The sequence below is a fragment of the Bos indicus x Bos taurus genome, chromosome 13 (genome assembly GCF_003369695.1).
Source record: "Bos indicus x Bos taurus breed Angus x Brahman F1 hybrid chromosome 13, Bos_hybrid_MaternalHap_v2.0, whole genome shotgun sequence".
Lineage (NCBI taxonomy): Eukaryota > Metazoa > Chordata > Mammalia > Artiodactyla > Bovidae > Bos > Bos indicus x Bos taurus.
This window is the reverse complement of record NC_040088.1, coordinates 8,757,553-8,778,030: the sequence shown is the minus strand read 5'-3', so window position 1 is coordinate 8,778,030 and position 20,478 is coordinate 8,757,553. Positions and strand designations below refer to the sequence as shown.

Sequence of the window (20,478 nt, the reverse complement as noted above, 5' to 3'; positions counted from 1 at the left end):
AAGCTGGAGCCACTCGGCAGGACCGCAGCCCTCCACTGCACATCCAGGCGCACCTTCTCGTGACTTCTGGGCCTTCACACCTGGCCCCGGGCTCCAGGATCTAGATTCTCATCCTGCTGTGCCCAGGAAGTCTGAAGGGTCCAGAGGCAGCGTCAACCACCTGCAAGCCCCAAGCTCCCACAGCCAGCAGCAGCTTCACTGACACCCCTGGGGAGTGGAGGGCTGGTAGAAACCTAGATGCCTGGAGCCACCACTGAGTGGGCAGCCGGCTGTTTTACGGTCAAGGGCCAGGAGGAAGTGCGGCTCCAGGGCACCTGGGCTCTGTTGGCCTCGGTGCCGGTACCTGGCTGTGCGCGGAGGACCTTGAGGCGTGGGGCCAGTGCGCCCCTGGGGCTGGGGAGGAAGCAGCACCTGAAGGTGCTGTCCACTTTCCTCAGCTTGGCCGTCTCTCGGTACCAGGCTGTTGCCCCACGAGTCTGCCCTCCTGGGCCACTGTACTTACAGAGGCGGGGCAGGGTGCACCTCTGGCCGGGCAGCTCCCACCTCAGTGCCACCCTCGTGGGCTCTAACAGGCTCCTCTTCCTGCTTCCTAAGGCCTTGCCTGGTTCCAGCTGTAGCAGCACATGGACAAAGGGAGTGGGCCACGGCTAGACTCTGGTCCCTTTATTGAGCCTGAGAGACCAGTGGGTACATACCAACAAAAATAAATTTCTCTCCCGAAGCCTGCCTGCAGGCTGGGGCCCCCAGCGTGTCCTGGCTGGTGCCCATGGCTGTCCGCAACCCCAGCAGCACAGGTCTGGCTCCCCAGGAGTGACAGGATGCTGGCTGCTCAGTATCTGGAGATCCTAGGTGGAGCAGGGAGGGAGTCCCCATGGGCCTCCACCCCCAGCAGGGCAGGCCCCATCAACATTCACGGTCTGTGCTGGGCTCCTGGGGCTCGCTCAGTCATCGCTCAGGGTGATGACGTCGTATTCGATGCCCTGGTGCTGCAGCTGTTGGATGTGTTCGGGCACCGCCTCCTCTGTGCCAAAGAGGCCCTGGGCTTGGGCCATGGCAGCGTCGGCCACCGCTGCCGGGGAGGGGAGAGGACGGTGACCTGAGGCCCAGGAATGAGGCCTGGCTCCCAGGCCCCCAAGACCCTCGGGGTCTAGCCCTGTACCTGTGACAGCTGAGTGTGCCGCAGCCTCGAGCTGGGCCTGGGTGACCAACTGCTGGCCCGGGGACACAGGCACGTATTGGATCTGGAGAAGAGAAGCCAGTGAGACACAGCCTTACAGGCCCCCTGCCTGGACCTCTGCTCCCCTGGGTCCCCAGGGGCTCTACCTGGGACTCCTGAAGGAAGGGGGCCCCTTGCTCATACTGGATGTGCGTGATCTGGCCCTCCTGTACCTGGAGAGAGGAAGCCCACATAGTGATCCTGGAAGGAGGTGTCGGCGCCTCTCCACCCCGCTCCCCTGGCCTTGCCCCAGGCCTGGCCTACCTGGATGTGATGGCCCTCGGGCACCACCACATATTCCTGGGGAAGGAGCTGCTGGACTCCGTCTGGGGAAATGATGTACTGTACCTGAGAAGGGAGAAGAGGCAGATGCTGACAGCCCACCCCCCGGAAGCTCCACGAGGAAGGCAGAGCAGAGTGGCTGGGGACACCCACCCCATCAGCAATGGCAACTGCAAGGATGGACCCTCAGAGGGGTCATTTGCAAAGTACTGTCCCCCCTCCTCCTGGGGGGAGGATGGGCGCCCCGGCCCGGGTGGTCAGCAGCGGCAGCTCACCTGGCTGTCAGATGCCACCAGGTGCTGGACCATCTGGCCGTCTGCCGTGGTGATCTCTTGGATGTAGGCGGCTTCCTCCTGTCATGGCCAGGCCAGCTCTAGCTTCAGATTTCTGGGTGCCCCCACCCCTGTCCCCAACCCGCCAGCAGGGCCCCCAAACTCAGGCTCTCACCGGATTGCTCACTGTCTGTTCCTGGGCCACGAAGATGTGTTCCTGGCCCAGTGCCTGTTGGAGCCGCTCCGGACCCAGGACTCCGTGACTGGACTGGAAGGCAGCTGGGCAGAAAAGGGGGGACATTCACTCAGGGGTTCCAGGGAAACCTGACATGGCCCGGCTCCACCCCAGCCCAAGGGTGTGTGCTGGGGCAGTGGCTCCAGTCCCAGGTCCACCCCGGGGTCCTGCTCACTGTGCAGTGTGGCCAGCGTTTCGTCATCACTGTTGAGGATGATGGTCTGCGTGGGGGGCCGGGCTGGGGCCCGTGCAGTGGGGGCTGCCGTCTTCCTCCCGTCAGGGCTGTGGAGCCGCTGGATGTGGAACTTGAGGTGCCCGTTGCGGTTGAAGCTGAGGGAGGACGATGCAGGCTCAGGGGCGCCCCCCCACCCTCCGCAGGCCCAGCAGCCCCACAGGCTTCGCCAAGCCTCACCGCTGCCCGCAGAGCTGGCACTCGAAGGGTTTCTCGTTGGTGTGGGTCAGCATGTGCCGCCGCAGGTCCTTCTTGTTCTTGGAGGCGAAGCTGCACTGGCTGCACTGGTGGGGCCGCAGGCTCGAGTGCTGTGCCATGTGGGCCTGCGGGCGGGGTGGGGCAGCGCTGCTCAGGACAGACGGCTCCGATGCAACAGACCTGTGCTCAGTCTGCTGCCACCCCGCTGGCTCCATCATGAGGCCACTCAGCCCATCCCTGCTCCCCCTCAGGTCACCCCTGTGAAACGTACTGGCTCAAAGAGGGGCCTCTAAAGGTCACCCCCAGCCCTGACACTCGGCTCTGCCCGCCCCCCACACAGAGCTGTGTGAGGATTCAGCACGCAGTCAGAACTGAGAACTGGTCCTTCTCGGGATGGAGTCCCCGGAACTTCCCTCGTGTCTCCCCAGCTGCCTCACGGTACCACCCCTCTGCTCCTGCCAACCCAGCTCAGCCATCACCTCCAGGAAGTCCCCCCAGCACCCCAAGTCCACGTGACTCATTTCCTGTGTGTGTGCGCTGCGTTCACCCTGGGGACACTGTCTGGTGTCAGTCCCCGCCTGGTGTGTCTCCCCACCAGACTGAGCCCCCTGAGAGCTGGGGCCTTGCTGAGTCACCTCTGAGCCCAGTGGGGAGCGGAAGATCCGGCATGGAGGGTGCTTAGTCAAGCTTTGTTACACAGACAGGGGCCAGCAGAGAAACAGGGCACCTACCCGGACCTCGGGCCACTGGCGAGCGCTGAACGGGCAGTCAGGGCACTTGAAGGCTCCCGGCCCGGCGTGGGCCCGTTTGTGACTCTCCATCTCTGCTCGGCCGGTGAAGGCCTCGGCACAGATCTTGCAGGAAAACTTCTTTGATGAGGCAGTAGCTGCAGATGGCGGCGAGGGGGGCACTACCAGGCCCAGGGGTTTGCTGGCTGCAGGAGGTGGGGAGGCAGAGCCCTGAGGGTCCCTTGGCTGGTGGGTCCTGGCTGGAGCCGGGGGCTCAGGACCATCTCTGGGCAGCCCCCCATACTGCAGGAGGGGCCACTTGGCGCCGGAGGCCAAGGCTTCCGTACTTGGGAAGGAGATGGAGCTGTCTGCAGTCAGCTGTGGAGAGGGGGCGGGACGTGAGGGAAAAGGGCGGTGCGGAGGGGCGGGGCTGGGCAGGGACCGGAAGCAGGGGGCGGGTAGATGGGCGAGGGCGGAGCTGGCCCCCTTCCAGCCTCACCTGGATGTGGTGCAGCTGGGTCCCGTCGGCTGCCATGATGAAGTGCGTGCCAGCTTCTTTCAGGGTGTCACCCACGACCACGGTCTGGGCTGCCTCCCCCGGGGGCTCCTCGCTGTGGGCACAGATGCCAGGAGTGGGAAGCAGAGCTCCAGGGGAGACTAGCGGGCCACGGGAGCCTCTCCCCTGGGAGAGCCCTCCTTTCACAGTAGACCACGGCCACCACAGACCGGCCCTGGGCTCCTCCCTTTACCAGCCGGACCTCCGCTGCCTTTTTCACAAGCAGGGACCAAGTGTCCAGTGTACCGTCCAGCTTAGCAGTGGTCATCCCCACCCCCTCACGGGCATGGAGTGATGAGATGAAGGACTCCAGGAATCAAGCCCAAGTCTGACTAAGCGGGGCAGGAGGAGAGGGTGAGTGGGGGAAGCAGGGATCCTGACTCCCATCCCATATTGGAATTCAGGGCTTCCTCCGATGGCCCAGGGGTTCAGTGAACATGGAAAATGAACATTTCTACCCTAGACTCGCTCAGCCTAGAAGAACCCAAGTGCAGCGGTGGGGCCTCTGATGTCGCGGAGGAGCCCGAGCGTGTGACGAAGGTCAGAAATGGCCAGACCTCAGGGATCCAGAACCAGGAGCACGTGGCCCACAGGCCAGGCTCAGATCCACAGCGCGTCAGATCCACAGCGCGTCTGACCTTCGGGGCGCTACTGCACTCCCTCCTCACATGTAAAGTGAGGGGAACAGGCACCCCACAGGAGTGGTTACCCGAGTCCACGACTGTCAAGTGCCTGGAATTTCTTAAGTAGCCCTTACTTAACCCGTGAGGGACACCACACCCCTACAGCCCAGTCGTTTACATGCATTAGTTTTACCTCCTTCGAACTAGGCGTGGGTGGGCGGGGTGCTCCCCTCACCACACCTATTAACGGCCGCAGGGCTCACCTGTAAGGCGTGCCGGGAGTCGAAGTGCCCTCCTCCACGGTGGGGGCTGTAATGACGCTATAGCCAGCCCCGCCGAACGGCCCAGGCGCCAGGGTGATCTGCTGCAGGTCAGGGGGCGCGAGCTGGCTCTCGGCGGCCACGCTGCCTCCTGGGTCTGCCATGTGGAGGGTGACCACCTGGGGAGTGGTGCCTGCTGGGGAGGGCTGCCCCCCAGAGGACACTAACCCCGCTTCCACGTCCTCTGACTTCACCACGGCCACCTGCAATGGCATGACAGGTGGGGTTGGTGGCAGGAGCTGGCATTCGAGGTCCTTTTGTATCTCTGGGACTCAAAGCTTGCCCACACTCCAGCCGGATCCAGTGCTTCCACCACTCATGGACACAAGCCCAGTTGTGTGTTCCTGGCAACTGGAGAGACTCTTAACAAGGATGGCATAGAGCCATACTGCCGCCTAAGGGCACTGGAGAGAGACTTAACTAGGACAGGATAGAGCAGTACTGCCCCCTAGGGACACTGGAGAGACTTAACAAGGACAGGATCAAGTGTTACTGCCCCGTAGGGGCATTGGGTAATGTCTCGAGACAGTTTTGATTGTCACAGTTGGGTGGGGGGTGGATACTGGGCCCTGGCTGGTAGAAGCCAAAGAAAGTGAAGTCACTCAGTCGTGTCCGACTCTTTGCTACCCAGTGGACTGTAGCCTGCCAGGCTCCTCTGTCCATGGGATTCTCCAGGCAAGAATACTGGAATGGGTTGCCATTTCCTTCTCCAGGGGATCTTCCCAACCCAGGGACTGAACCCGGGTCTCCTGCATTGCAGGCCGATGCTTTATCCAACATGGAATTATCTAGCCCAAAGTGCCATGGTTAAGAAATCCTGAGGTAGAAGAACAAGTGACAAACCAGTAAAAAAACACAAACATCAGAGCTCTACCTCACATCTTACTCCAAAGTCTGCTTCAAATGGATTAAAGATTGAAACATAAGAAATAAAACTCAAGATCGATTAGAAGAAAATACAGGTATTTCTATAATCCTTCGGTTGAGATTTTCCTAATCATGACGGAAGATGTTAAAACTTACAGCAACATGAATCAGAAAATGAGACCAGAAAACAAAGACACTTGGGGTGGGGGGATGGCATTTAACAATGCATATTAGAGATAAAAGGTGGAGCTTCCGTACATACAAAGAGCCCTTGCAAAGTGATAAGACGACTAATAATTTACAAGCAGGTAAGTGAGAGAATAAAGTGGTCTATGAACATACAGAAACTCAATCTCTCTTGTGATCACAAAGTTATCAATTAAGGTCTTGACACGTGTCTGTGACATGAAGAGCCTGGTAAAGACTGGCGTGCAGCACTGGCGAGGCAGTGGGGAAGCACACTCTAGTAGCAGTCATGTAATGACATGTGTTTTCATTTTTAAAATTTTTATTTATTTGGCTGAAGCAGGTCTTAGTTGCCGCATGTGGGATCCAGTTCCCTGACCAGGGATCAAACCTGGCCCCTGTGCCCTCAAAGCGAGGAGTCTAAGCCACCAGACCACCAGGGAAGTCCTGACACATCACTTTAGGAGTCACGCTTGGGGTGGAACACACTGATTGTGTTTCTAGGAGGCTTCTTTTAACCCCACCACTAAAATACATGTTTATGAACACCTGGAAATACATGTTCATGGAAGCACTGCCTTGAGCTCCTGAAAGACTGGAAACCGTGCACACATGAAGGACTGACAAGATGCGCTTCAGAACACCCCCATGACAGGATGAGGCGGAGACGCCAGGAAGGAGTGGACACATGCGGCCAGGCTGCAGAGGGAAGAAGAGCTAGCCTGTCCATAAGTGCAGATGCCATGATCCCACTTTTTAGAGATCAAAAGGTCTCTGTGTTACCGAGCACCTGGACACAACTCTGCAGAAATGCTTATTAACCTGTTAACAGTGGAAATGAAGGGGAGGGGAGCAAACTTAAAGATTTTCACCCTCTGAAGAGAACATTTCTTAACACTCATTTTGGGTTTACAAAAACAAGCATATGTTTTTGTAATCACAGAAACAAAGCAAAATGTATGATACTGGCATGAGAATGGCAAACAGATCAAAAGAAAAGACCCTGTCTAGAAACACAGGGAAATCTACTGATAAAGGGGATGTTTCAAATGACTGGGGAAATGAGAGGATTCGATCTACTGCACTGGACAACTTTGGGGAAAAAAAATAAAGTTAGTCCCCTACCTTTATGCATACACCAAAAATAAATTCCCGGTGGAGTAAAGATTTAAGTGTAAAAAATGAGACGCTAAGAAGAAAATACCAATGCATGTTTATATGATCTTGAGGTGAAGAGGCTTTTCTAAGGATGATACCACAAGCAAAAACTATAAAAGCTTGATACACTGAACTATCTAAAAATCAAAAACTTCTCCCTACCCCCAAATGATGCAAACTAAACCCTATGAAGATTTCCAGGTTCAAAACAGGCTCCCTCCTCCACGGAGCTCTGTCCCCCTGGCAGCATGTTACTGTTCCAAGTTCTTGGAATTTAACATCTCAAACACACGGTTTCCATCTTTCCAAGAGGCTAAGAGACAGGAGGTGCTGACAGACCTTTCCCTGCCTTAGAGAAGCATGGAGAGGTCCAGGGAGGCAGCTGGGCGCAGCGAGGAGAAGTAAAGATGATGAACTTGGGGGAGGACGTGCTGGGTTTAAGGCGCGTGAACCCCGTGAGAGGTCAGAGCTGGAGAAAGCTGTAGGAGCCTTTGTCCTGTGGGAGGTGGCACGGAGTGAGGGCGCTGGGCTAGCTGGGAAGCCAGTTCAGAGCCCTGAGCACAGTGTGGTGCTTACTGCTCAGTGCGCTGGGTGTCACTGGTGACTCCAGGGTGTGGAGCGGGAGACCGTCTGCCCTCCCTGGTCTCCTGGGGCCTCCCTGGCATAGCGGCCTCCCTCCCCTGCATCCGCCCACTGGGGTCCAGTGGATCCATCTCCCACTACCTGCGAATTCCCTGAGGGCAGGGCATGTCTACTTCACCACTTGCCTCCGCTCCCAGTGTCCAGCGCAGAGCTGACACCCAGAGTGCAGCCAGGCTGGGAAGAAGCTCACCTGCAGGGCTGTGCCACCCAGCTCCCGCTGAGTGCTCATGTTCAGCAGCAGGTCCAAGGCTGTCTGCGTGGCCACGGCTGTAGACTCCGCAGTCCCTGGGTCGGGTGGAACCTGAACCTTAGAAAGGGCTGGAAAACTGGCACCCAAGCCCCCTCCCCACCAGCTTCTGGCCCCGACCAGCACGAGCCCTGTCCCTGCTGCCACTCTTCCGCAGAACTCACCTGGCTGATAAATGATGGTGGCGCCACCCAAGGTGTCAGAACAGAGCAGTGGGGGGGTCTCAGGGGACTGGGAAGGTGCAGCCTCTGAGGGGATCTGCGGGGTGAGAATATGGCCAAGGGTGACAGGGGGCAGCTCAGATTCAAGACACCTCCTGTGTCTTGAAGTGTAAGACACTTCACATCTATTGGCTTGTTTGATCTTTACTCTCTTCAAGGTATTTACCAGCTCCACATAGGATCCCCCGGCTAGTAAGGAGGAGAACTGGGACTTGAACACAAGGCTGGCTGACTCCAGAGCCCCTCTATGCTCTGCCAGCACATTGTGGTGGTCCATCCTTAGGGGCTAGGAGCGGGCAGGCAACATACTCAGCCACGAGACTGTATTTCTCAGCCTGCTTTGCAGCTGGATAAAGTCTGGCCATGTGGCTAAGCAGGAGCTTCTGGTAAAGTTCATGAGGAAGATAAGATGGATAGATGGCACGCATCCTTTTTCCTCTTCCCCCATCCCTTCCTCCTGCTTCTTATCTGGGATGGTGAGAAAGGCTGGAGCTCCTGCAGCTACACTGGACCATGAGGCAACCACAAAAACGGGAATCATATGCGTAGGAAGATATATTGAGAGAGTTTGGTCCTTGATGACTGACCAGGGAGCTGCCACATCAGCCCTGGGCTGCTCCCCTTTGGACTCCTTTTGTGTGAGAGAAGAATAAACTATTGCCACGACCTGGCTCCTGACACTTCGTTCTCTATTACTAGCACTGGGAAGCCCACCCCTCCTCAGAGCTTAGGGACAGCATCTCTGTGCCCTCGGCCACCCTTCACCCCGTCCAGGGAGGCAGGGCTCATTTTGTTGTACCCCACATGCCGACAAGGATCCTGGGGCTGGGGGAGGCGGCGTCACATGGCCTCGCGGCCCATGTCCCCCACCCCTTCTACCCGCTGCCTGTGCTTACCTCAGGAGGTCCTGGGGAGCTGGCGGGGGGCCCAGGGGCCGTGCTGTGCTGCTGCTTCAGCTCCTCGATCTGCTGCAGGGAGAAGAAGGGGCGGCGGCGGGAGGGGGGCTCCTCGGGGTGGCGCCGCCCCCAATCCTCGAAGCTGCTGGCGTGCCGGCACCGCACATGCAGCCGCAGGTTCTTCTTGTGCCGCGTGCTGAAGTGGCAGTACTCGCAGGCAAAGGGCTTGGCCCCTGCAGGCACACCAGGAGGCAGCCTTGGAGTCGCCCGCCCCCCCCCTCGGGGAACCCTTCTGCGACCCCAAGGACCTCTCCAGCTGACTGACTCCCAGCACCGCACTCCCAAGCGCAGGGAAAGCACACTCTGTCCTTGCTGGTGGGCAGGACAGAGACCAGCCAGGTCTCCCTCTGCACTCACGGCCTTCCTCCGAGCACCCAGTTCAAGGTCACGTGACCACACACCTCTCTTCCTGACTTGCTTCCCCACAGGGAGCTGGGAATCCAGCTAAGGGCAGCCCTGGCTCCCTTTCTCTAGCCTTCCCTGGTGTGCCTGCCAGAGGGCCAGGCACCAAAAAAAGGCAACTTCTGCCATCCATCTTCTATGGCTTCCTCTGGTGAGGGCAGGGCCTATGTAAGACCCGTCTCGAGTCCCAGTGCCCAGAATGGACAGGGCTCAGGGAACAAATGGTTTTATGACCACCACAGGGTTGGCACATCTGATTCTCTCCTTTCACAGCTAAGAAAGGCTCAGAGAGGGCAAAGACTGACCCCGGGTCATACAGAGAGGAGCTGGCTGAGCTCATCTGAGCTTAGGTGAGCGACAGTCCCGGGTGGGGTGGGGTGGGGTGGCAATTCCCTTCCACTGAAGAGCTGGGGCTGCCAAGGCTTGGGGGTGGGGGGATGGCTAACAAGACAGAGCCGAGCCTCCACTACGGAGCCCTGCTGTGTTGAGGGGTGGGGCCAGCCGGACCTGTATGCTTGACGGCCACGTGGGATAGCAGGAAGTCCTCTCGGAAGGTGCGGTAGGGGCAAAAGCTACACTTGAAGGGCTTGTCGCTGACGTGGGACAGCTGGTGGTTGAGCAGCGCCTTCTTGTCCTCGCAAACAAACTCGCAGAACTCGCACTTGAACCTGGAGGTGGTTGGAGCAGAGAGAGCTCAGCAGTGGGGCACAGCGGGGCGCTGCAGCCCCAGGGGCTCTTCGGGGGTGTACCTGCGGTTGGCGACAGCCTGAATGTGCGTGAGCAGGTGCATTTTGAAGGTGTAGCGCTTCTTAAAGGACTTTCCACACTGCAGGGGGTGGGGTGGGTTAGATGAAAGAGCCGGCCCCCAGCAGGCCCCCTCACGCCCCAGCCCTGCACTCAGCCCCACCCACCTTGTCGCACATGTGGGGCTTCTCGGTGCTGTGTGTCTTCATGTGCTGAGTGAGTCTCTTTTGCATGGGGTAGACACGGCCACACACGGGGCAGGGGAAGGAGCTCAGCTTTGGGGTCTGGGAAGGGGCAGAAGGGGACGGGTGGACATAGAAGGCAAGCAGGGAGGGTGAGCCAGTGCCTGAGCCTCCCGCCCCCGCCCCTCCACCCCGCAGGCAGCCCACAAGCAGGCGCCCTTCCCAGGCCTGAGCCCCAGACTCACCGGGTCTGGCCTCTTTTTCCTAGGGGAGAAAGACGCAGGAGTCAGACCATCACGTGCCCAAGCCCACCCACCCTCTCCCATTGACCAGACCCAGTCTCAGCCCTGATCCTAGCCCCCTTCTGTGAGAAGGGCATTCCCCCACTGGAGCTCGCTGGAGAAAATGTGAAGAGGTGTGTGGTAAGTTCTGCAACTTAGCTTTAGAAACAAGCCATTCTCTGTCACAAAACACATTTGTGTTTTAAAAACTCTGAGAAATTATGCAGCAGTAGAGAGCTGCTGAACCAAGTGCTTGTTCAACCTGGTATCCCTAATATCATGCGGACAAAGGACTCCTCCTTCCTTTTTATTTATATTTTTAAAGAAAAACCTATAAGAGGGAATCCCCTGACAGTCCAATGGTTAGGGCTTGATATTTCCACCGCTAGGGCCTGGGTTCAATCCCTGGTCAGAGAACTAAGAACCTGCAAGTCATGCCAAAGAGAAAGAAAAAAAAGGTATAACAGAGAACTGGCTTTAGATCCTTTTCTGAGCCCCTTTAGGTACACGATTTCCTTTAACCACCTCGACAATGATAGTCCCCAATTTACAAAGCTTGAAGCAGGAAAGAGACTGAGTAAGAGACCTCTAGGCACCCCCACTGCCCTGCTCTGAGCCGAGTGATCTGGGACGACTTGTCCTGCCGTTCCCAGGTCTGTCATGGGCTGCGAAGGGGCTGACCCAGAGCAGGGGCTCAGTACGTGGGAACTGGCGTCACCCCGGGCCTCTGCCTCCCCAGCCCTACTGACCGATCCCGGCTGTGCACAGCCGCGTGCCGAATGACGTCCTTCCGGTAGACGCTAGTGTAGCTGCATTTGTCACACTTGTAGGGCTTACTGCCCACGTGGTTGAACATGTGCTCCTGGGAGACAGGCAGAAGGATAGGGCTGGAGCATAACCTCCCTTCCTGCCCACCTGCCCTGTGCCCACAGCCTTAGAGTTGTCCCTCCCCAGTGCACCTTGCAACAATACCTGCTCCCCACCCTTCCTGCCGAGGTCCAGAGAATAACCTCTAGGCCCAGTCTGAGGGAGGAAGCACCGTGTGTGCAGAAAGTGCAAAACTCGGGCCATTGGAGCTCAAGGTATCCCCAGCCCCCACGATGGCCTGTTCCACCTCACTCTGGCCAAGCCAAGCTGCAGCTCCCTGGGTAGTAAAATGGGACCTTTCGACTCTCCTGGTGGCGCAGTGGAATAAGAATCTGCCTGCCAACGCAGGGGACACACGTTCAGTGCCTGGCCAGGAAGGTTCCACATGCTGTAGAGCAACTAAGCCAGTGTGCCGCACCTATGAAGCCTGATGCCTGGAGCCTGGGCCCCGCAATGAGGAGTAGACCCCGATCACACAACTAGAGAAAGCCTACACAAAGCAATGAAGACCCGGCGCGGCCAAAAATAAACATAATAATAATAAAAAAATGGGACTCTTGACACTTAAGACCTCATTGGGCTACATGAGGATGACATCAGAGCATCTACAAGATACAAGGCAGGCTCCGGCTGCTGCAGGCCCACAGGCACCTCTGGGCAGATGATGAAAAGGACCTGCTGGAGACTAACACAGTGAAGGAGATTAACGCAGCTTTCCGGCCACCTGCCAGGTGTGCTGGTGGTTAGGCAAGTCTAAGACATGATGTGACTCTGTAGTGTGCAGCCTGCAAAAGGACACCCTCGGCCTGGAGATGGGGCAGGAAGGGGCCCGTCACCACCACTCCCCTTCAGGGCCTTCTCCCAGGCAGCGTCCCTTCCTGCCCCGGTCCCCCTGCCACACCTTGAGTGAGGACCAGCGACGGGAGCGGTAGCTGCACTGCAGGCACCTGAAGAGCTGGGGGTTGCCGGCCTCGTGGGAGTTGACATGGAAGCGCAGATCCTCGTGGGACAGGAAGCGGGAGCCGCAGATGCGGCACAGGAAAGGCCGCAGGAGCGGTTTGGGTGACTTGTAATAGTACCTGCTAGGAGGATGTTGGAGGAGGTCTGGAAGGGCCAGACTGCCACTCCCCACCCTCAGCCCTCATCTCGGCGCCCGTACTTGCGGTATTTCTTGCCAAGGAAGCGCCTGGAGGGTCGACCACGGCGGCGGGGCAGGGCGTCAGCCTCATCCTGGTAGGATGCCGCCGCGCTCCTCGCATCTGACTGGCTCACACTGGGTTCCACGGGGGCCCGGTTGGCCTTGCCCAGGGCCACCAGGCGTCCCCGCCCTGAGGAGCTGGGTGCCTCGGGGTCTTGTGGCTCCAGAGGGCTCTGTCCACTTTGTGGACTCACTAAAGGCTCTCCTTCCACACCTGCCACGGACACACCACGACAGATGTGGACAGGTGTGTCAAGAGGCCAGTCAAGATACACCCCCACACACATGGTCCAGACCACTGATGGGCACAGCAGGCTGCGGGACAGATGCAGGCAGCCATGATCAGACAGCATCCCCTCCTACAGCTGTCAGCTGCACGCCTTAAACGGGACAGTCTGGAGCAGCACTGGGAGAGCCAGGACCTTCCGGCCAGAAGACCTGCCTGCAGGCTGAACTCAGTCACCAATCTGCTGTGTGTCCTCAGGCAAAGCCCCGCCCCTCTCTGAGTCTCCTTTTCCCCTATCTGTCAAAGGGAGGTAACTGTTGCTCTTGTGACCTCACAGGGACATTCTAAGATCTGGGGAGCAACAGCAACACTTAATCACTGGTTTTCCCAGGGGAGGCTGGGAGCCTGAAGAGCAGATGGGAGGGAGGGAGGGAGACATCACAGCACAGTTGCAAAGCCTCTGTTATCAAAACATCAGAATACATTGCCTATTCAAAAACACTAACAGTATTTCACTGTAATGTTTTAAAAATTCAAAACATGTTAAAAAAATCCAAAATATTTTATGGGAAATGCTGGTAACATCTTGTTTCTAACAGGATATTCAGGTGTATTCACTTGTGGAAATTCACTGACCTGGGTAAAGAATCTGGCAGCCAATGCCAAGGCACACAGGCTCGATCCCCGATCTCGGGAGATCCCACATGCTGTGGAACAACTAAACCCTGCACCACAACTACTAAGCCTATGCTCTAAGCCCGGGAGCCACGATGACTGAGCCTGCGTGCGGCAAGTACTGAAGCCCTTAGAGCCTGTGCTCCGCAATAAGAGAAGCCCCGGCAATGAGAAGGCTGTGCATCGCAACTGGAGAAAAGCCCTCGAAGCAACGAAGACTCAGCACAGCCAAAAATAAACACATACAGAAAATTTTTTTAAAATGCACTGAGCTGTGCAGTTAGCATACATGTGCTTTCCTGAACATAAACCTCAGTAAAAAGTTACTTTACAAAGACGACTAGGGACTTCCCTGGCAGTCCATGGGTTAAGACACAGTGCTTCCAATGCCAGGGGTGTGGGTTTGATCCCTGGTTGGGGAACTAAGGTCTCACATGCCATGAGGTGTAGCCAAAAATGAAGAGAAGAAAAAGAACACTAAAAAAAATATAACCACTCCTCCACACACACTACTGCATGTACAAAAACCAAGACCTTGTATTTCTGGCATGTCTATTTAAGCTTTAAAACAACCCTAAGAGACAGGCACCATCACCTCATTCACAATAAGGGAAGGAGCGATTCAAGAGGCAAAGCAACCCACTCCAGGTCACATAGCTGGTAGGAGGCAGAGCTGGCATTCTGTCCATGGGAGCCTCCCCTGTCCCGAGCCTGTCACGCTCCAAGTCCGTGCTCCTCTGACATTGTCTCAAACCTCAGACTTATTCTTGTTTTGATAATAATTAGCTCAGTTGTAAATATTCCAATTTCCATGCTGTGACAGCTTCCCACCGAAAAGCCTTATCGGACAGCTGGTGTATCTTAACCCTCGAGCTCGGAAGGGGAGGGCTTTCCCCGTTACCCGGAGGCCGGCAGGTCATCCCGGTGGGTCTGAGACTTGCTGTTTTGCACAGCATGCTCTGTCCCCAGGCTCCACGGAAGCAAGCAGGGAACGAGGCCACCCCTGGGCCCCACCCGTACCCCTAAGGCCCCACTCTCACCATCTGGGAGATCCAAGGTCTCCAGGCGAGGCAGCTTCCGGGGCCGGCCAGGTCTCCTGCGGGGTCTCAGGGTACTGGGGGTGGGGCGCTGGGCCCGCAGCTGCCGGCCCCGGGGCTCGTCATCTGCAGGGTTATAGTCGCTGTCTTCTGTGGGGAAAGCAAGAGAAGGAGGGCTGCAGCCTTGACCTTTCAGCCCTGACCCCTTGCCAACTTTCCTGGAAAGAGGCCCACTTCCCCATCTCTGCCTGCTCCTCCTTCCAAACCCAACAGTGATGCCGCCTCCAGGAAGCCCTCCTGATGTTCCCCTAGCTGACCTCATCTTTGAGGCCCTGCAGTCCTTTCTCTGGACCATTCCTAACACCTACCATTAGCTCATATGTACCTTAATGTGAATCAGAAAAAAAGTGCCCCTTCCTCAATACGCTTTACAGTCATTGTTTAGAAAAAAAGAGTCTAGTCATTCAAGTCTACAAAGTATGACTATGCTACCCATTAAAGGAGCTGCTCGCTGTATGTGACTCTTGAGCGTACAAAATGTACCTAGTCTAAACTGAGGCATAAACTAAGATATAATTAAGTATAAAATACACATCAGATTACCAAAAATTAGAATGAAAAAAAAGTAATTTGTTAAAAATTTTTTATAATGATTGCATACTGAAATTAGATTTTAGACGTAATAGGTAAATAAAATATAATATGACTGACTTTAAATTCATCTTTTTACTTTTAATACAGCTACTAAAAAAGTGCACATGTGGCTTGCATTCTGTTTCTGCTAGACAAATGGGATGTGACCCTTAGACACAGTGCTGTTTCTCAGTGCACGGTCTGGATAACTGCACATGAAGCTCCTGGTCCCAAAGCCCCAACTCCTCTTATCTTATGCTGGAGGCACTCCTGGCTGCGCCTGTGCCAATTCCGCTTTCCTGGCCCTTCATGTGGGCCAGAGGGAGCTCAGTATATGCAGATGTGGGAGGGCAGCAGGTCTGGGAGCCTACCCTCCAGGTCATCGATGGCACCAGCATCTATGATGTCATCGTCGTCTTCCTCCTCTGGGCCCTCTTCCTCCTGGGGCTGGGCTGAGCTGCCCCACTTGCGCGGACGCCCCTTCTTACCAGCTGCTACTGCTGGGGGTGGGGAAGCAGGGTACAACAAGCTTGTCAAGTCTGACTCTTGGCACTCCATGTGTGCAGGCGGGCAGGCCAGCCGCTATCAACGCACCTGGGCGGAAGTGCCGCTCCCGCATGTGGCGTAGCAGCGTGGCCTTGGTGCTGCTCCGGTACTGGCACATCTTGCACTTGAACTGCTGCACCACCACCACCTCCATCATGGCCTCCAGGCTCTGCAAGTCCGGCTCCTCGGTGCCAGAACCCAGGGGTGGCTGCGCCGGGGAGCTGGGCCCACCCTGCGCTTCCTCTGGTGGCTCCAGGCACGTGGACGTGGATGTGGGGCCATCAGCCAGGGCCTCGATGGCTGCCAGGCTATGGGCCAGGGTAGAACTGGACATTGGTGACGCCATGGGGGCACCTGGCAGGGGTGGTGGTGGTGGTGAGGGAATCAGAGGGAAATGGAGAGGGAAACTGGCCATGAGCTACCGCTGCCCCTCCCAGGCAAGCTCAGGGGTCCTAGAACCCACGCCCACCATAGTAACCATGGGGAAACCGAGAGGCCAGGGGCAGCGGATTAACCTGCCAAGATCATACAGTAAGTCTGCGGCAGAGCCTGCCTGTCCTACCCCCACCCACGGCAGGGCTCCCTGGGCATAGTGCTGTGCTTTTACCATCGTCTGGTCCCTGCAGGATCAGGTACCGTGTGGCCTCGGCCCCGCTGCCCTCCGCACTGGTCACGGTGATGCAGCCTAGGCAAAGACAGGAGGAGCGGATGCCCAGCTGATAAGGACAACCGTAGTGCCAACACTCACTCCGATTCACCCATGCAACTGTGAAATCGGCTGCCCCGTGACCCACCTCCCGTCCAGGGCAAGGCTGTTGGGAGGTCTGGGACGTGTGACATGCTGGCCCCGCAGCCAGTCCATAGCTATCTGCCTCTAACCACTACACCTGGAAGGTCTCCCTCTTTTCCTCTGCAGTCTCCTCTAAGGTTAAGGCCCAGCTGCTGCACCACTTTCTTAGGACTGGCTTTCGAGACCACCTCAGGGCCTTTCCAAGTGCTACGACCCTTACACAGATCACTGATGGTAGAAAATAGTCTGGCAAATCATGAGCACCAGCTCTGGAGTCAGACTGAGCTCATGGCCCAACACTTGCTGACGCAGCGGCTATGCTTGTTTACATCCTCTGTGCCTCGGCTGCCTCACCTAGGCTGTGAGAACAATAATAGCATGTACCTTGTAGGGTTACCAAGAGGACCAATGACTGACTGCTGCAGGCAGAGTGTTTAGAACAGACTCCAGGGCAAAGTCAGGTATTTTGTGCTTAATCGCTCAGTTATGTCTGACTCTTTGCGACCCCATGGATTATAGCCCACCAGGCTCCTCTGTCCATGGGATCCTCCAGGCAAGAATACTGGGGTGGGTAGTCATGCCCTTCTCCAGGTGATCTTCCTGACCTAGGGATCAAACTCGGGTCTCCTGCACTGCAGGACTCTACCATCTGAGCCACCAGAAAAGCCCCAAAGTCAGGTCAATCCTCATGTCATTTAGTACTATGAGATGCGGTTGCTGCTTCCACGTTACAACCTCAAAGTGATAAAGTTATCTGCCTGAGTCCGCACAGCTGGTTCTGTAGGGAAACCCTGGAGGGGAACTCTTGCCCATGATGGCCTGACTCACTCCGGATGAGGTCGGTCCCGATGGTGGACTCGATGATCTTGTCAATGGCCGAGCCCAGGTCCGAGGAAGAAGCCGTGCAGTCGGACACCAGCATGTTGGGGTCTGGCAGTGCACTGGAGTGCACCAGGGCTGGGGGGCCACCCATCACCCCTGCCGCTGGCCCACGGGAAACAGAAGATGAGTCAGGGAGGTAGCCATGGGGCAGGGGGTCTGTGGTGGAGCTGCTCTCAGATACCTCCTCCTGGGGGTCAGGAAACAGGGAGAGAGGAAGCTTAGGAGCCAGGGATGGGGCTCCTTAAGGGCCCAAGGACATGGTGAGTAGAGCCACCCAACGCCCTCATACACACAGAAGACCAGTGGGAGAAGCCCTCTAGTCACAGAGCCTCCCCAAAACAAGCCCCAGGGGCCCTGGGTCTGATCAGGTATAAGGCCCCATGTCTCCTGTCCCCACACAAAAGTCAGGTGAGGCTGGTTTCACCATGCTGTCAATGAGCTGTTCCCTCTGCCTGAAACGCTTCATAGCATCACACCATGGCTAATTCCTACTCAGACACTCAGCTGATACCTCTCCTGGGAAGCTGACCCTGACCCCCAAGGCCAAGTTAGGACCCCCTCTATCCTCAGCATTTTAGTTGCCCGTGTCCCCCTCATCACTTGATGGTTCACTATGCAGTATTATGGCTCCCAAGTCAGATTCCATCAGGGCCAGAACCACATCTCTCTTGCCTCTTGCTGTAACCCCAGGGTCGAGCACAAGCTGGGCACATGCCAAGCCCATCTCTGCTGACCCAATGAAATCCCTGGAGCCCCAGGTGGAGACTGTTGTTGTGTACCTCTATGATGTGATGTCCTGAAAATGATCACTATCTGGCAAATAATGACAGTGGTGAGGGTGTGGGTATTTACTGAGTGTTGAGCCCCGTGTTAATTGCTTTGCATATATTCATTTAACCCTCAAAAAAAAAAAAAAAAAAAAAAACCTTTCTGAGGCAAACATTTATTATTCTCACTTTACACATGAGAAAACTGACAGCTAAAGCCTGAGGAGCTTATCTAAGACCACAGAGCTAGGAGGTGGCAGACCCATGAGACTATTTTATAAAGCGTTTCCAAGAAAATATCTGGTGGCAGCTCACAACGGAGCACCCTCAGGAGTAGGTATTTCTGCTCCATTTTACAGACAGAAGACTGAGGCTCCACGAGATCTCCCAGTGAATCAGCAGAAGAGCCAAGATGTGAACCAGGGCAACAGTGGAGAGCGCAGCCCACAGCCTAGATTTGAATCCTGACTCTGTGCCCGTTTGCTTCTCTGTAACATGTGGAAAGAGTGGTATGTGCCTTACAAGGTACGAGGTTTAAATAAGAAAACCCATGCTAGGGGCCTGGCATGGGGCCTGGGGCACAGTAAACCATAAACCAATTATTAGCTACAAGCAAGCCTGCTGGCTCCTTCCCCCTGACTGCCAAGCACTGCTGCCTGCGGTCGCTGCCTCCACCCAAGCGCGGTCCATACCAGCGAGCTGCTGCCGCGGTCCGAGCTCTGCCCCACGCCGGAATCGTCGGCCTCCGCTGGCCCCGGGGCGGCCGCGGCGTCGCTGCTGTCAGCCGACACGGCTTCCGAGGTGCCCACACCCAACCCGCTCTCCGTGGGCTCCTCGGGCCGGCCAGGCCTAGGGGCCGCGTCGCTACTGCTCTCCACCTCGTTTTCCTCCATCGGCTCGGAAGGCTGCCTGACAGGGGGGCCCAAGGTCCGGGGCCTTCACTCTGTGAGAGGAGGTGACCGGGGCTGGAACCGGTGGGCCTCATTCCGGGTCCCCGCGGCCCACTCAGCTGCGCCCATGTGCCCATTTCGCAGATGCAAACACTGAGTCGCCGACGGGGCGGGGCTTTCTAGGATACGGCGACGGGTTGCTTTGGAAAATCAGGACCAGGAAGCCTAGCCTCCCAGGATCCGGCCCTTCTCTCATCCTCGGGAGGGTGGTCAGTGGCGGGGAATCTTGACCCTTTTCTCCTCCCCTCCACAATTCCCGCAGAGTGGTTCCCTCTACGGTCCCCGTGTGGCCTCAGTGGTTCAGCCCTCCGGCCCCCGAGTCCCCCCGGGTGGAGGGTCGGTGGTACCGCCCGCAGGCCCCCAGGGTCAGTGGCTTGCTCCCCCCTCCCCTGGAGCCCATGCGGAGGGGGCTGACAGAGACGGTTCCGGGGCCTGGCGACTAGGGGCTGTCCCCGGCGCTGCCTGAGCTCCAGGCCCGACGCCATCTTGTGGCGGCGCCGGGTTTCCGCTCAGGCAAGTGCGAGAGCGACTAAAGGGCCTGGGACCCCGGGGCCCTGTTCGGACAGCCCCGCCGGCCCGGGACCTCGCCGCCGGGTCTCCCCGCAGTGTGGCCCCGCTTCCTAGCAGGGTGCGGTGTGGCGACCTGACTCTCCCCGAAGCTCACCTGACGCTTTCGTAGCGGTGTTCCTCTCCGACTCCGGCATCGACGAGGTCGCCATCCTCTTCCCCCCCGCGGCGGAGGGACCCATCGACCTCCCTGAGGCCGGGACTACTTCCTACGCCGGGCCGGAGAAAGACAGGCTTCCAATGTTCTGGAAGGTAGCCCCGAGGCCTGAAAATCATAATAGAGTCGTAAGAGAATCTGAGATTTTATATGTCGCTTAGTATGAGTGGAAGAATCCTCTATGGTTAGGAGCTACTTTATCTCAGGGCGGAGGAACACAGAGGAGTGGCTATGTGACGTCACTGTTGGACCCTTCCCTGGGCCGCAGGCCGGGGCGCGGCTGAGTCTGGCCCCACTTCCGGAGGCGTGGCTCCCGGTGGCCTGGCCACGCCCTTCCCGGAACAGCTCAGAAAGACGTGAAACGGAGTGTTTGGTTGGTGAGAAAGAAATAAATGTTATCGGTCTTTTCGCCTGCCTTTTAAGCGGTTACTTTACGCTTTTCATCGAACCTAATCAGATCCTTCCCGATTAGGTTTGACGTGTCCTGGGAAGAGGGAAGCATATAATCCTTGTTTTACAGATGGGGAAACTGAGGCCCTGAGATGGGAGGTGGCTGGTCCAACCTCATGTCAAGTAGAGGGACTTGGGATGCAAGTCCCGGTTGCTGGAGTTGGGGAAACGGAGAAGAATCAGCG

General features: G+C 57.0%; 1 protein-coding gene across 4 annotated transcripts; it reads right to left on the bottom strand.

The window, feature by feature from the left end:
* Positions 1-38: 38 nt before the first annotated feature.
* Positions 39-19,879, bottom strand: ZNF335 (zinc finger protein 335). Of its 4 annotated transcripts, none has more exons than XR_003513970.1 (28): positions 18,862-19,452; positions 17,349-17,589; positions 16,338-16,415; positions 15,779-16,084; positions 15,556-15,684; positions 14,555-14,701; positions 12,575-12,827; positions 12,317-12,497; positions 11,298-11,410; positions 10,513-10,531; positions 10,253-10,369; positions 10,091-10,167; positions 9,849-10,009; positions 8,880-9,112; positions 7,927-8,020; positions 7,706-7,800; positions 4,606-4,865; positions 3,663-3,774; positions 3,167-3,541; positions 2,418-2,560; positions 2,181-2,335; positions 1,946-2,049; positions 1,774-1,851; positions 1,481-1,564; positions 1,324-1,389; positions 1,160-1,241; positions 696-1,069; positions 39-131 (listed from the first exon to the last, which is right to left on the bottom strand). XR_003513970.1 is itself a non-coding variant. In XM_027558395.1 (28 exons), exons 2-28 carry the CDS (start codon positions 19,060-19,062, stop codon positions 942-944), a joined length of 4,032 nt encoding a protein of 1,343 aa, XP_027414196.1. In that variant the 5' UTR covers positions 19,063-19,112; positions 19,784-19,879; the 3' UTR covers positions 651-941. The 4 variants fall into 4 exon arrangements, 3 of the variants coding, with proteins under 3 accessions (XP_027414195.1, XP_027414197.1, XP_027414196.1); XM_027558395.1 differs by lacking the exon at positions 39-131 and adding an exon at positions 19,784-19,879 and having other exon boundaries at positions 651-1,069; positions 18,862-19,112; XM_027558394.1 differs by lacking the exon at positions 39-131 and having other exon boundaries at positions 649-1,069; positions 18,862-19,510.
* Between the last annotated feature and the right edge of the window lie 599 nt (positions 19,880-20,478).